Source organism: Mobula hypostoma, chromosome 25 (assembly GCF_963921235.1).
Source record: "Mobula hypostoma chromosome 25, sMobHyp1.1, whole genome shotgun sequence".
In the NCBI taxonomy this organism is placed as follows: Eukaryota; Metazoa; Chordata; class Chondrichthyes; order Myliobatiformes; family Myliobatidae; genus Mobula; species Mobula hypostoma.
This window is the reverse complement of record NC_086121.1, coordinates 32,753,306-32,769,539: the sequence shown is the minus strand read 5'-3', so window position 1 is coordinate 32,769,539 and position 16,234 is coordinate 32,753,306. Positions and strand designations below refer to the sequence as shown.

Here is a 16,234-nt window from a genome sequence, read left to right as displayed (position 1 = left end):
CTAACATTCTTGTAAAATACTACTTTATCCTCCATCTTCTTTTTCTTTAATCTTCTTGATCATATGATAGTCCAACAAATTTGACAGCATCTTACCCAAAATTCATGCAAACTTCCCCAGTTTTTCCCTAGCTCAGTAAATGTGCTATTAATAAGCCAATTGTTCAAAGTCAGCAAAATTTTGGGAACGGGAAACAGACAAATGCACTATACTTAAATCTCAAGAGCAGCTCATAAGGCCTGCATCAATTGCTGTTTGAGGAACAAAAAGCACATGGTTGAGCACCAAACATATCAATGCACATAAAGTGAGTGTGTGTGCGCGCGCGCGTGCATGCACGTTCTTAGTGAGATTAAGTTTTTTTTCCTTCAGGTTGACATGACACAATGAATGGTCTGCCTGAAGAATCATTTTGGGGCTTTAACTTTTTACAATTCATATACATTTAGCACCAATACTTTTGGTACTTTCATGGATGAAGACACAGAAGACATGTTTGTTAGATCTGCTGATGATAGAAAGAGAGGTAAGAAAGTAAACTGTGAAGAGGACAGAGGCTACAAATAGACAAATGTCGACTGAGTGGGCAAAAATTTAGAAAATAGAGTATAATGAGAAAATGTAAAATCTTCCATTTTGACAAGAAAAATAATCAGATCACAGAATCAAGCATAGAACGGGACATAAGCATATCCATGCTGACAATGCAGATACCATTTACCAGTGGTTGGTATATGCAATAGTCTTCTATGTTTTAATATTGTCATTTAAAGGCATGACAATTCAAGCGTTCATCAAATGTTGCAAGAGTAGCTGCCTCCAATACTTACTCAGTGTGTTCATATGCCAACCTCCCACTGGGTAAAGTTCTTCCTCAGATCCCCTATCAAGCTCACTCAAATCTATGCCCTCTAGTCTTAGATATTTCTGCTATGGAGAAAAATTGCTATCTAAACCCCTCATAATTTAGTATATACCATTATCAGCTTCACTCTCAGCCCCTTCCATTTCATGAAAAACAAATCTAACCAATCTAGTCTCTCCTCATAACTGAAATGTTTCACACATTCAATATAAGTAAGATGCTTTGGGATTTTTTAAAAATTAAATATGCCTGTGACATTTTTGGCCCCTCTTTGCTCTCCTAATTTCTCTTTTTTACTGGAATGCTTTTAAATATGATAAAGAAACCAATCTCCACAACTACAGTCAAAACATGGCTTTACCTCTTTCAGTAACTTCAAGCTACCTTAACTATCTGCCCAATACTCAATGAGAAGATCTGTTTTTCAACTAAATATGAATTGATATGGGGAAAAAATTAAGTGATCAGCAGAGACAGAAAGGGATTAAGGGAGAAGGTGATGATACTTGTGGACAAGTTCAGTTTAATGGTTTTATCTGGAAAAGATCAGGATTCAAAGAAAATATGCACTTTGTTTTGATTTTGGGGAAAATGTACCTACAATTATGCTTTGATGGATAGGGAGATAGACAGCAGCTTGTTTGTCCGCCCAGCAGCCCTGTAGTAGAATGTGAAAATGAAAATGTTTAAAAATTTCCAAAAATAGTATCTCATAAAGTTGGCTAAAAAAGATGTAGTTTAAATACTATTTTCAACATAAGAAACAACTGTTTGCTGCTTGAAAATGACTGAGAATTCTTGATACCGTCTCAGGTGCCGAGTCAAAGACATCAGCAAAAGGCAAAAGAACATTCTGCTAGGAGACAATGAAGTGGCAGAAGTAGTGATCTACATCAAGATTAATGTTGCAAAGAAAGATGAGGTCCTGCAAATACTAAACAGGGAGCTGGGAAGAAAATTGCAATGAAGGCAATTGAAATAAGTAACTGGAAGATTTCTATTGGTGGCTTGTCATACCAACTGCTGAAAAAGGAGAGCACACACAAATGCATCATTGAAGTGATGATGCAAAAACAAAGACTTTATATTCCTGGGACAGTGGAATTACTCTGAGAAAAAAACAGAAGTTGTGCAAGCTGATCATGCCAGGTATTAGTTACACCGCAGCCGGAGTACTAGTTGCTACATAAAAGGAACTAAGCAGTAGCACCAAACTATTGATTAATACAGTCTACAAAGAAAGCCAGAGATTTAATTGAGGTGTAATGCTGACATTTCTAGATGAGGCAAAAAGGAATGGTATTTTACACTGAGCAAAGTGAATAATTATAAGTAACCAATTCTAATGCAAGCTAAGGAGAGATTGATTTCTCCTCAATATTTCATTTAAAAACTCAATGAAATTAAATAGACATGATTTTTTAAACAAACCCATGCAAACTTTTTCTAATCAGTCTCTACTTACCCAAGCAACTGCCAGTTCTATCGCTAAATCTTTGTAGAATTTTCCCTTCCACCTCAGGTAAATTGACCTATGTGGAGTTACTTGGCTCATTCATTTCCAGAACAATGATCTAACATTTAAAATTTCTGTTCTTCAGTCAGCAACCCTAAATCTACATTCCCTAAGTCTACATGACATAAAGTTAGGGCTAACAGTTCAACAATTTCCTTCAGCAATGTGAGCCAGAGGATTTATTCACATGTTATCTAACAAATGAATCTTTGACAAGTCCTATCAATTAATTTTATTTTTAATCACAAATGAATGACAACACATCTGCTCCCTAACGGAATGAAAATGGTGAAAATGAAGCTAGAAATTTTCCAGCATTAGCAGTTAACTAACTAAATAACTATTTGGTGATCTAAAGGAGTCTTGCATGCAGACCATTTTGAACACAGATTTTGTTGGTTGAGATCAGATACCCAAACCAAATTTCAACAATATTTGGTGACTAGTTGTCATTTCTGATTGTTCTGCATTTAGTAAGTGCATTGTTTGATCAATAAAGTGAGAACTACTCATTAAGGCTAATTTTTTCTCTTGGCAAAAATTGAGATGTATGAAGTGAATGGAGTAAATACCTGGTGGTGGGCTGCCCGGGGCCCTGCTGCGAACTGAAGAGAAGTAAGAAATACACAAGGGAAAGGCACACAGAGTCAGCAAGAACGCAAGGACAGACTGGAAAACTCAAAAGCACAAGCATTAAACCATAGTTCTGATATACCAGTACTTGATGTCACTAAACACATATTAGCTTTAAAAGAAAATCAAAGCTTTCCACAAATCAGAATTAAAAGGCAGCATTTCCATCGTAAGTAAATAAAATTTTCTGCTAAATTGAACTAAATATGTGTTCAATACCTTATTGCCTCAGATTTTATACTGGACAAGGTCTCAGAAATAATCATGCAAAAATTGCAATTTTCTAGGAATCCCAAATTAGTAATGACAATAAAAAATGTTAATGTATGCAAAATTTACATTTAAAAAGAAAAAGTTATTAAACTCAGATGTGATATATGTTAATGAATCCATTTGAGATCAATGATACATGATAATATTGCCACACGAGTGAAGTATAGGAATAACATAAGGAGGGTAAATCCTTCAAAATGCAGGATCAAGAAGTAAAAGCACGACTGAAGATGCATTGGCTGCAATCACACAGGTCAAAGCAGAGCTCAGTCTAGGATTGCCCAAACCAGCTGGGCAATGGAACACAGGCACACTCAGGAGAAGACATCATAGACAGATATGTAGCAATTGCAGAGGAGAAGAAGATTAGATTGAATTGTTCATTACAAACATTATCAAGGTGTCATTATACAGAAATCAATGATTTATTTTAACAATGTTTATGAATGGAGCACAAGGCAAAAATATCCAAGGTAATCAGCTCTGGAGTGGCAATAACATGAACTCATTGAACAAGCTGTACATGAAGTGATAATCTTGGAAGAGGAGGAGTGACAATTTTAACTCGAAAATGCTGAAAGCTGTACTTCTTACAAATGTTAGTTCTGCTTCTTTTGCAAGGTCTGATTTATTCCTTTAAGCAATATGCAACAGGAATTTGTTTTGACAGAAATGCTTTGTCAAATTTAATAAATAGGTAATTCAACAACTTTCTCTTACTTCGCACAAACCCAAGGCCCAGAACTCTAGGTCTAAGATGTTTTTAGTTAATACATGGATGAACCACTACAGAAATATGGCATGTATATCCAGAGCAATAAAGTACAAAATAATAAAACACCAACTGAATGCAGAGCAGTGGTCCAACAACAGAATGCAAGGACAATATTAACTGTATGTGTGAATGGGATAGAAGTTCTGGCTTGCTGAAATACAAGCAGTCCAGTATTACTGGACTTACACAAAAAAGGAGCTCAAACCAACTCTTGCATGCAAACTTGTAAAACCCTGAAGCTCTCACAATAGATAACAGCAAAAGATGGAATCAAACTGACAGGATAGGAAAAAACTCTATTGTAATAATTTTAGGTATACTGCGATATGAAAGGGTGATCAACAATAAGTTCTGAAAGGAATCATTGGAGAAGCATGAAGGATGAATCATATCATGGACAACAAGGAAGAACATTGTAGTTTTTTTTTAATTCACTATCTACTAACCCCAGCTATATTTTCTTCTTACTGTGCTTGAGGCTCGGTGAAAAGTCAAAAAAGATTCAAGAGAGTTTATACGTTTTTCTAGTTTAGGGGAATGGAGTAAATGGTAATGGTGGATGGATGAAAACCAGGTTATTTACTTGACAGATAATAACTTCTTTTGATGGGGCAAGTATAAAAAGAACAGATGGAGAAAAAGAGCAGCTGCTAATGCCCACAAGAATTATGCCATGACAACATCGTACAGGACCTGGGTGTCAGGAGAAAGGAAATCCAAAGAGAGCTGACAGGGAAATAGAGGGAAAAGTTTAAAACTATTTTGTAATCAATCGTAGTAGTAGTGGAGCAAGGTATTGCTTGAACTCAAATCTGAAGAAAAATAAGTCCCAATGACTCTTTGTTGAACAATAATGCCACAGTTCATTGAAGAGAGAAGTAACAACTTCTCGAAGTGAGCAAATCTATTACAAGATACAAGTCATCATACAGGAAGAGACTTCAGCATATATCAAATTCCATATCAAACTTAAGTGGGTGTTATACAGACTTTGAAGCCAAGATGTCATTAGAGTTCCACAAAAACAAGTCAGAAAAAGGAGACAGAAAAACTTGACAACTCACGTTGTATTTTTGGCATAAGATGTAGTTTTGGTACAGAAAGAAAATGCCACCAAGCCAGATTTCTTTGGGCCATGAGATCTTAGATAAGGAAAGGCTTTTTTCAAGATAATGAACATTTTACAACACACTAGAAACAAAAATTTATTGAAGAATCTATGACAACTAATAATTTAGTGTTCACTAATATGAAAAATAATAATGACCACTAAATGTGAATCTTTGTTAATTAAGACAGACAAGGATTAGCTCAGTTTTGTCAGCAAAAGTGTATCATTGCTCATAATTATGTCCAATAGTTATTTTAAGTTGAGTCAAATAAACACAAGTACTTCAGTAACAATAAAAGATAAAAATAAGCATTATTTAGACACATAATCACGTGAATAAATGAATATCCAAGAGAAATTACTCTCAAGTCAGTAACTCTTAAGTTGTTTAACAGATTAGTGTATCTTCCATGAAAATTTAAGTCATGAGACATTAACACCACTGACTGATCTTGGCTGACCCGGACCAATTTCCTTTCAAATATTCTAAACTACTTCTATTAAAATATCTACCTGTTAACATTTAAACAGAAGTTTAAAAATTCTGCTGATGCTAGAAATCTGTTTTAAACAGAAAATACTGGAAGTACCTCGGAGATCAGGCCACATCTGTGTGGAAATAAACGGAGGTCAAAGACACTTCGTCAGAATTAGAAAGGAGATAGAAGAAGCTTGTTAGCTGCAGGGATGAAAGGGGGAAGGGTGTTTCTCTTACGGTAAAACTGGGGGTATGAATAAAATGCAAACCAGATTATCTGATCAATGAGTGAAAGGGAGCAGTGAGAGAATGAGAAATTGGACAAAGGATCATCAAGAGAATGCAGGAGATGCAAAATTTAGAACAGGAAGATATGGCCAACAGGACAGGCTGGCTTCTAAACAAGGGAAATAAAGTAAACGTCACAGATGAATGACAGATACAGACAGAAAAGTCAAGTTGCCTGAAGTTGTAGAATTCAATAACAAGTCCAGATGATTGCCTGGACAGATGTGTTTCTTAAGCTTGCGATGGGCTACGTTATGCTGAAGACCACTGAGCAATAGATCAGAATTGGATTAAAGTGACAGGCAATAGGAAAGTCAGCGTTGCCCAAGAGCTGAACATTGATACTCCATAAAGTGGTCATACAAACTGCATTTGCTTTCTCCAATGTAAAGGAGACCACATTGTGAAAACCAAATGTAATACACTAGGTTAGTAGAAGTGTGAGTGAATTGCAGCTTCATCTGTAAAAACTGGTTGGAGGAAAGGGAAAAAGTGAAGGACAGTGCTGCATCCTTGCGATTGCATGGTAAAGTACCATGAATGCAGGCGATAGGTAGGAATAGAAGAGTGGACCAAGAGTTGCAAATGCAACAGGCCCTGCAAAATGCTGAAAGGAAAAGAGAGAAGATGTGTCTAGTGGAGGAGTCTTCTTGAAGGTAGCAGAAATTGTGGAGAATGATCTGTTGAATTTGGAGACTGGTAGAATGGAACATGCGGACCAGGGAAACTCTTGTTCTAAACATGTCATCCCGCTCTGCATTCACAACTCCTACACCTACACTCTGACTCACCTATTCACTATTGACCAAATAATCTTGCTTACAGGATTGTTGTCATGGTCATCAAGTCATCCCAGCTTCACAATATCAGACATCCCAACTCCTCCTACCACTTAGCAAGCCCCTTTTCTCTCCTACCATAGCAAAAGCTAGATTGGTTTATTATTATCACATGTACCAAGATACAGTGGAAAAAAACTTGACTTGCATACCGTCTATACAGTTCAATCCATCACAACAATGCATTGAAGTGGTACAAGGTAAAACAATAACAAAATGCAGAATAATGTGTTCCTGTACAGAGAAATGCAGTGCAGGTACAACATAAGGTACAAGGTCACAACGACGTAGAAAGTGAGTTCAAGAGATCATTGTATCGTACTAGGGAACCATTCAATAGTTTTATAGCAACAGGATGGAAACTGTCCTTGAGCCTGGTGTTATGTGCTTTTCAAGCTTTTGTATCTTCTGCTCAATGGGAGGGGAGGCAAAGAGGAGGAAGAGAGAATGTCCAAGGAGAGTGGGATCTTTGATTATGCTGGTAGCTTTACTAAGGCAGTGGGAGGTTTAGATAAGGGTGTCTGGAGGGTAGGTTAGTTTTTGTGTTCTGTTGAGCTGCTTTTTAATTTTTTGTTTAGAGAGAGATGCAGTGTGGGCATGTGGCCAAGTGGTTAAGGCATTGGACTAGCTACCTGAAGGTCGTGAGTTCAAGCCCCAGCCGAGGGAACATGTTGTGTCCTTGAGTAAGGCACTTAATCACACATTGCTCTGCGACGACACTGGTGCCAAGCTGTATGGGTCCTAATGCCCTTCCCTTGGACAACATTGGTGTCGTGGAGAGGGGAGACTTGCAGGCACAGATCCATGGTTTCGCAAGACTAATGGATGCCTTACTTTACTTTACAGTACAGTAGCAGGCCCTTCGGCCCAGTGAGCCTATACCACCCAATTACATGCACATGACCAATTAACCTAAACCTACTAATCCATACATCTTTGGAACGTGTGAGGAAACTGGAGTACCTGGAGGAAACCCATATGGTCACAGAGAGAAAATAAACACCTTAGAACAAGCAGCAGGAAATGAGCCCAGGTCACTGGCGTAGTAACAGTGTGACAGCTAATTGCTACATGCCACGCCACCCCGCCTGCAACAGCGATTCCAAGCCATGATGTATCTGGATAGGATGCTTTTTATGGTGCATCGATAAAAATTGATGAGGGTCAAAGGGGACATGTCAAATTTTTTTAGCCTTCTGAAGAAAAAAAATAGGTGAACTTTCTTGGTGTGACATCAACATGATTGAACCAGGACAGTCTATTGATGTAAACTGGTGCATGTGCACCGCACCCATTCCTGAGGTCAATGGCCAGCTCTTTGTCTTGCTGACATTAAGGGAAATGTTGCTGTTATGACAACATGTCACTAGGCTATCTCCTTCCTGTACTCCAATTCTTCATTAGAAATGGCCTACTACAGTGGCATCATCTGCAAACTTGTAGATTCAATCAGAACAGAATCTGTCCATGAAATTGCAGTGTTGTGAATGATCATGACAGAGATGTTCCTGCCTTTCCTTAGTGCTGAATCTGAAATGTTAACTTGTTCTCTTCCCCAGAGAAGTAGGCTGACCTGTTGAGTATTACTAGCACTTCCTGTTTTAAATTTGATTTGAAGTTATCATTGACTGACAGGCATTATTCTGTTGTGGAAAGCACTCAAATAAAATACATTACACCAAAAGCATGCCTTTTAACACTAGAATAATAAATGTGAATGAAATCAAAATGCTGCATGGCAATTTCACAAAGACAGCTTACCTGTCTTGTCTGTGGTTGTGTAGTCATTGTCTGTGGATTTTGGGAATACACAAGCGGAGGAGGAGCTGCATTCTGTCCAGACTGGAAGGCTGCCTGCATAAAAAGAACCATGGCTAGATTAAAAACACAAATGGGTCCGCAACTGTCTGGAAATATTAAACAGATCAAAAGGATCTTAGTACATTCAGGTAACATTGACAGCTTGAATGGATTGAGTATGGATATTTACCCTGTTTTAGCAAATAATGCAACTGTAGCACTCAAGGTGAAAAGCTTCTTTTGAAAGTGGTAAGTCGCATGTTCAATAGTATACTATTTTTGAAAAAAATTGATCTTCAGCACAGCAACCAGAAAGAAATATTTCAAACACCACAGATCTACCAGAACAATACAATCTCGTCTGATATCACAATCAATATACACTCAGTGGCCACTTTATTAGATACAGCTGCTCATTAATGCAAATATCTAATTGGCCAATCATGTGGCAGCAACTCAGTGCATAAAAGCAAGCATTCATGGTCAAGAAATTCAGACCAAACATAAGGTAAGGAAAAATTGAGTTCCAAGTGACTGACTGTGGAATGCTTGCTGGTGCCAGATGGGTGGTATGAGTATCTCAGAAACTGCTGATATCCTGGGTTTTTGAAGTACCCCCGAATGAAGATCCACTGAATACTGAAATAAATTACCTAATGAACACATAAAAGAGAAGAAGATGCAGCACTCAAAAGCATCTAGAAGTTAAACTAATTCAATGAGAATAGCAGCAGTAGGAATTCATTGACATGGAGAAGAAAGGGACAAAATCCCTGGAATTTATTTTTTTTTAAAAACTACTTTCACATATCATCTGCCAGCATGTAATCCGTCTCCCATCTCCTCATTCTGCCTTCTTCCCCTTCTCCTTTTCCAGTTCCGATGACGTGTCAACTGTTTATTCCTCCCCATAGCCTGGCCTGCTGAGTTCCTCCAGCATTTTGCGTGTATTGTTCAAGATTTCCAGCAGCTGCAGAACCTCTTGTTATTATTATTTCAACCATCAGTTTCTCACTTGCTTCTGGATCATTTAAGACCCCTCAGCTACATCAAAAATTCAATAGGAATATTCACTATGTTTACATGTCAATATTAACATGCTCCAAGGGCAATCTGTCTTGTGTTTTAGTTGGTGACACTGTACATTTACAAATAATTGTGGTGGGGGAGAAGGGGGGAGGGGAGAGGATGAATGAGAATATGTGATTGAGTTAGATCACAGCTTACAAACAAATTATCATGAAATATGCAAAATGTTACAATCTTAAACAGGTCAATAATTGGGATGAATATAGCAATGGACCTGAACTTGAAATACAGTGGATTCCAGTTAATTGGGATAACTGCATATTTCGGTTAACCCTTAAAGAACAAAAACTAATCAGGAAAATAACTGGGAATCCCCTCATTTATTTGTAATACTATGCTGGACAGGAGACTACTGCTGAACAGTTTCTAACTGAGGAGGAGAAGATGGCGGCGTGATGGCAGCGCGCGCAGCCACTTCGGTGGTGATGTCTGTTATCTGTCAAGTAGGGTACCGTGCACAATTCTGATTTGATGGAGACAGACGTGAGAGCACGGAGGAACATCTGGAAAACTTCTGAAATGCCCGCTTCGCTGCTGCTGCTACTGTGTGGTAACCAGAATCTCCGGAGCAGAAGGCTCTGATATCCTCAGTTTTGTGTGTTTCAGCGGCCGGGGCGAGGTCGAAGGCACTCGGGAGGCTGTATCGTAGAGGCTGGTAGGAAGCTCGACGTTTTCAGACGGATGGACTCAGTGTCGGCTGTGGCCAGCTGCTTCCAAGGCATCAGCAAGTTGACAGTGCCTGGAGGTTTATGGCAGGGAGTTTCTCCCTTTTGCAGCCTGCTATCGGGGACTCGGGAGTCGATCGACTTGGGGACTTTTGAGACTTTATTTACCATGCCCATGGTTTGTTCTTCATCAAATTATGGTATTGCTTTGCACTGCTGTAACTATATGTTATAATTACGTGGTTCTGTCAGTGTTAGTCTTTGGTTTGTCCTGTTTTCTGTGATATCACTCCGGAGAAACATTGTATCATTTCTTAATGCATGTATGCATTTCTAAATGACAATAAAAAAAAAGGACTGAGTGTTCTCATAATCTAACTAGCGTCAGTCACATGATCCCGAGTGGCCATCAGACACTACACTATACTTAGAGCGTGTTTGTTTTCAAATACAGTGATTTCTGTCACTGATAGTCGATGAGAAATAAGCAGCAATACCATTTAGAGTTGTTCTGATCGCTGCAGTTTCAAGTATTCGGGTTTTAGAGATGCCAGAAACAGCCAGGTGGAAAAATGAAACGATTTCACTACTTCAACAAGTTAGGTATTATGAAGAATTCAAAGGTATCGATAATCATCTTGAGTATTACAATGAAAATTAAGATTTGGAGAATGCAATTATCCCTTGTATGAAGGCAATCCGTTATCTGCAGTAGCTGTCTGTGCTAACTTTGTTCATTTGCAGTCAATCAAAAGAACACAACAGCATGTTGGTTGTCCATTATATCTGGCAACAACAGTGAATCTGAGCAGGAGAGTTTTTAAACTGGGACAATTCCACTCCCTCGAGTTCAGAAGCCAGGGTCCATGGCTTGTAACAGTGGATAATCATGACTACCTCTGTCGCTTATTATGCCTTCACTCTTCTTGGTAGCAGAACCACCGTCTTGGCCATTGGATCTCACTGTTGACCTCAACTGCAGTCTGCCGGAGCTGACTTCACATGCCAGGATAGGCATGTCTCTATTTCATCAGGGTGTGAAGCCTGCTGGCTACCCTCACCTGGCTTAACCCAACTTTCGAAGCACTGTACCAGGGTGTGGCTGCTGTCACATACCAACAGCTACTTGGAGCCACAAGTGAGAGCTGAAAGGTGGAGACCAAAGGTGAGCAAGCTGCCCCTGAATGAATATGACAAGCCCCTTGACCAGAGGTGCCTACCCCTTCCCGGACATCTCATACATGGCAGCATACACTAGATATGAATTCCTCAATCAATAGCAACTAATACACTGTTTTATAATACTGTAGCAGCATTGGTAGTATACTAATACGTTCTGTATTTCATTTAAATACGTAATTTGCTACACAGTTAAACAGTAGTCAGTCTTTTTTCATACTTTTTAAAAAACTATTTCCATGAAACTTTGGCTAATTATGGCAGCTTAATTATGCCAAAATGTACTGGTTCTGATGTGTCCCAATTAACTGGAATCCACTGTACTAATTTTATCATTTACTCTGCTGGCAGCCTTGCTGTATAATCCAACTTACTTTTTACTTAACAATATTTGCATGGCTAGTATTTTCTTTCTGTGTTGTGTACAGCCATAATTTAACCATCTTGAAATATACATCACAAAATCTACCTTGCTTGATAATCAACCAGTTTCTTGAAATTAATACAAACTTGACCAATTCCACTGGTCATTTCTTTCTGTCTGTTCTACTGCACAATTAACTCTGATTAAGTCTGGTACCAGATGTTCTTTAATACATTCCTTTGATAAAAGCAGAATATATACCGGGTGACTATTAATTATATATTATTATTAAGGTGCCTTGCCATTCGGCATGGGCGATCATGTCTCTCCATCCATCACGGTCCCTGATCCTCCGAATTGTAGCTGTTACCTCCCCTGTTTTTAACCATGATGTTATTCCATCTATCATTTTTATTCTCTGTCTGCCTCTGCTTCTTTTTCCTTCCAACTTTCCAGTTGTAACTAAATGTTCTAACGTCTCTCTTCGCATGATGTGTCCAAAGAATTTTGATTGCTGTTTTCTGATTTTTTAAAGTAATGTACACTGTTTTCGTTCTCTGTAGAACTTCTTCGTTGGTTATCCTGTCCGTATATGATAAGTATAGCATTCTTCTGAGGAACCACATCTCTGCTGCATTGATTCTTTTTTCCATTGTGATGGTCCATGACTCTCAGCCATAGATCAATATAGGAAGAATGTAGCAGCTGTGAGTTCTAAGGCGGATGTCAATTGCTATTTTCTTGTTCATTAGGATGTTTCTCATTTCTGTAAATGCTGTTCTTGCCATTGCTATTTCTTGCTTATATGTCTGTTTCGCATTTGCCATCAGATGTTACCCATGATCCAAGGTACTTGAAGTTGTGAGCTTGTTTCAGGATTTCATTTCCCAATACGATCCTACAGTTTGGGATATCAGGTTTCTTTGCTATTACCATTACTTCAGCTTTCTTTTTGTTTAAGGTTAGGCCAAGTCTTTCGTTCTCTGTGGTGATGGTAGATACTTGTTTCTGTAAATTTGTTTGTTTTGTTCGTCCATCGTCAACATCGATGAGGACCTCGACACCAGATGGTGTCGAGACCAGCGCATGATTTGGATTTAAGTGAGGGAGAGTTGCACAGCGTCAGCCTCACTCTCTCTTCCCAATTCCCATCTGGATCCAGTGGCAAGACAGAGTCGAGACGGCTGGAGATGGGACTACGTGCAGTGGATGACCAGGACGTCTTCTGTGTCTTGTCCTGCTCTACACGTTCCATGACGCTTGCAGAGACCGCCTTCTTGACTGTTGGACCTTCCATTGGTCTCGTCCGCTCAATCCGCCGGAGTCTGTCTTCACATGCTGGGATAGACAACTCCCTATTTCACCAAGGGTTTGAGACCCGTCGGCTACCCTCACCTGGTTTAGCCGGCTTGTCGAAGCCGTTGCCCGGGGTGTGGCCGCTGTCGCATGCAAACAGCTACAGGGAGCCACAGGTGAGAGCTGAGTGCCAGGTGGGGACCAAAGGTGGACTAACTGCCTTGAAAAGGACGCGACATGTTCCCCCACCAGAGGTGCTACCCCTCCCTGACACCCCATACTCCATATTCTGTAAATTTACTTCACTGTTTGCTATCAGTACTGTATCATCTGCATAGCAGAGGTTGTTGATATTGTATCCTCCTATACTTATTCCAGGTAGGTCTTGTATGGTTCTCATGATGTTTTCACTGTACAGGGAGAACAGGTCTGGTGATAGAACACAACCCTGTCTGACTCATCACTTTATTGGCTGATTCACCACTCTCGTTGTCTATCTGTATGGCTGCACTTTGTTGTCAGTACAGATTCCTAATTATTCTTAGATCATTTCCTCGATATTAATATCTTTAAGCATTTTCATGATGACTTGGTGTTTCACTGTGTCAAAGGCTTTTGTGTAGTCAATGAAACAGAAGTATAGATCTTGTTGTACTCCTATTGACCTTTCGATAATATTCCTGAGAATATAAGTGGCGTTTGATGTTCCCTTGCCTTTGACAAAGCCACACTGTTCTTCACTGATCTCTGGTTTAATTTTGTTTCTATTAATTATGATGACATAAAACCATAAGACAAAAGAGCAGAAGTCGGCCATTCAGCCCATCGAGTCTGCTCCGCCATTTTATCATGAGCTGATCCATTCTCCCATTTAGTCCCACTCCCCCACCAGCTCACCATAACCCTTGATGCCCTGGCTACTCAGATACCTATCAATCTCTACCTTAAATACACCCAATGACTTGGCTTCCACTGCTGCCCGTGGCAACAAATTCCATAGATTCACCACCCTCTGACTAAAAAAATTTCTTCGCATTTCTGTTCTGAATGGGCACCCTTCAATCCTTAAGTCATGCCCTCTCGTATTAGACTCCCCCATCATGGGAAACAACTTTGCCACATCCACTCTGTCCATGCCTTTCAACATTCGAAATGTTTCTATGAGGTCTCCCCTCATTCTTCTAAACTCCAAGGAATACAGTCCAAGAGCAGACAAACGTTCCTCATATGTTAACACTCTCATTCCCGGAATCATTTTAGTGAATCTTTTCTGTACCCTCTCCAACGTCAGCACATCCTTTCTTAAATAAGGAGACCAAAACTGCCCACAGTACTCCAAGTGAGGTCTCACCAGCGCCTTATAGAGCCTGAATATCACATCCCTGCTCCTATACTCTATTCCTCTAGAAATGAATGCCAAGTCCCGTTGCATCTCAGAACTTTGAATTCTCTCCCCATTTAAATAATAGTCTGCCTGTTTATTTCTTCTGCCAAAGTGCATAACCATACACTTTTCAACATTGTATTTCATTTGCCACTTCTTTGCCCATTCTTCCAATCTATCCAAGTCTCTCTGCAGACTCTGTTTCCTCAGCACTACCAGCCCCTCCACCTATCTTCATATCATCAGCAAACTTAGCCACAAAGCTATCTATTCCATAATCCAAATCGTTGATGTACAATGTAAAAAGCGGTGTACATATTTGTACACTATTCATAATATTCACCAATGTCTTCCCTATATAGGCCTGAGTATAACAGATCCTTGGTCTGAAGAACGCCTGCCAAGACCAAACAAAATGTATCAAATATTGAAAGGCCCAAGATAAAGTGGACATAAAAGAGGATGTTACCAATAGTGGGAGAGTCATGATCACAGTGCAAAGCCTCAGAACACAATGACATCCCTTTATAACAGAGATGAGGAAGAATTTCTTTACCCAGAGAGCAGTGAATCTGCGGAATTCATTGCCACAACTGGCTGTGGAAGTCAAGTTATTGGGCATGTTTAAAGTGGAGGCTGATAGGTACTTGATTAGCAAAGGCATCAAAGGTTACAGGGAGAAAGCATGAAAATGGGGGTTGAGAGGGATAAAAAAAAATTCAGCTATGATCAAATTGCTGAGCAGACTCGATCGGCCAAATGGCCTAATTCTGTTTCTACATCTTACGGTCTACTGTGTAGTAAGCTTTGTCTTAGACCCCTTCCCTAACCACGACACAGTAACAGCCAACATGCTATACCCTTCTGTAATTCTACTTGCTCTCTAAATGTATACAGACATTGCAATCTGTATAACTCTTAATGCAGTGTTCTTAAAATTTCTCTCTTTATTCAATTACTTTACCACTTTTAGTCATCCTTTTATTTTGATACTCGTTCTTGCCCCTTTCATTAGTTTTATAAATAAATTGGTTTGGTGTATTGTGTCGCACTGCATCGGTATAACATAGGAGCTGATAGAAAACCTTTGAGATCCATGGCAATTATGACCACAGAGACCATTAAAAACAATAGGTGAGCTACTGTCTGAGTTCCTGACAGGAGAAATGCTACTGCTCTAAAAGGCAGTCATACACCTCAGATAAAGTACTTCAGAATTCCATCAATAAAGAGATAGAGAACAATGCAGCTATGAGTAAGGTCAGGATGGAGTTCTGAAGGCAACATTGTAGGTGCCTCAGCCCTTACTCTTGCTCAACAGCTATGACATTTTTGTACCCTGAATGAACAAGAGCAGACAATTCAGCAAAGATGAGCAGCCTGCCTACACCACAGGGACTGTGCTATTCAAGGGAGTATAAAATAAGTAGTACTATCAGGAGACAGCATAATTAGGGGGATAAATACTGTTCCCTGCAGATGTGAACATGAATCCCAGTGCCAGGGTCAAGAAAATCTCTTCAGAGCCGCAAAAAAAAACTTATGGTGGCAGAGGAAAAATCCATCTGTCACAATCAATGTGGAACTGAACAACAAAGACAAGAGATTCTGCTGTGATAAAATGAGCAGCTGGTGTACAGATTCAAAAACAGGACAATAAAGGTAGTAATCTCTGAACT

General features: G+C 39.4%; 1 protein-coding gene across 15 annotated transcripts in view; it reads right to left on the bottom strand.

Annotated features, from left to right (window-relative positions):
• The window catches only part of LOC134337823 (eukaryotic translation initiation factor 4 gamma 3-like), a 306,969-nt gene that overhangs the window by 143,097 nt on the left and 147,638 nt on the right, over positions 1-16,234 (bottom strand). For 10 of the 15 annotated variants that reach the window (XM_063033097.1, XM_063033102.1, XM_063033098.1 and 7 more), the window contains 2 exons: positions 8,540-8,632; positions 2,954-2,986 (listed from right to left, as the gene is read on the bottom strand). In XM_063033097.1, coding sequence (XP_062889167.1) covers positions 2,954-2,986; positions 8,540-8,632 — 126 coding nt within the window. The remainder of the gene's footprint in view (positions 1-2,953; positions 2,987-8,539; positions 8,633-16,234) is intronic. The other 5 variants (XM_063033100.1, XM_063033104.1, XM_063033107.1 and 2 more) reach the window with 1 other exon arrangement.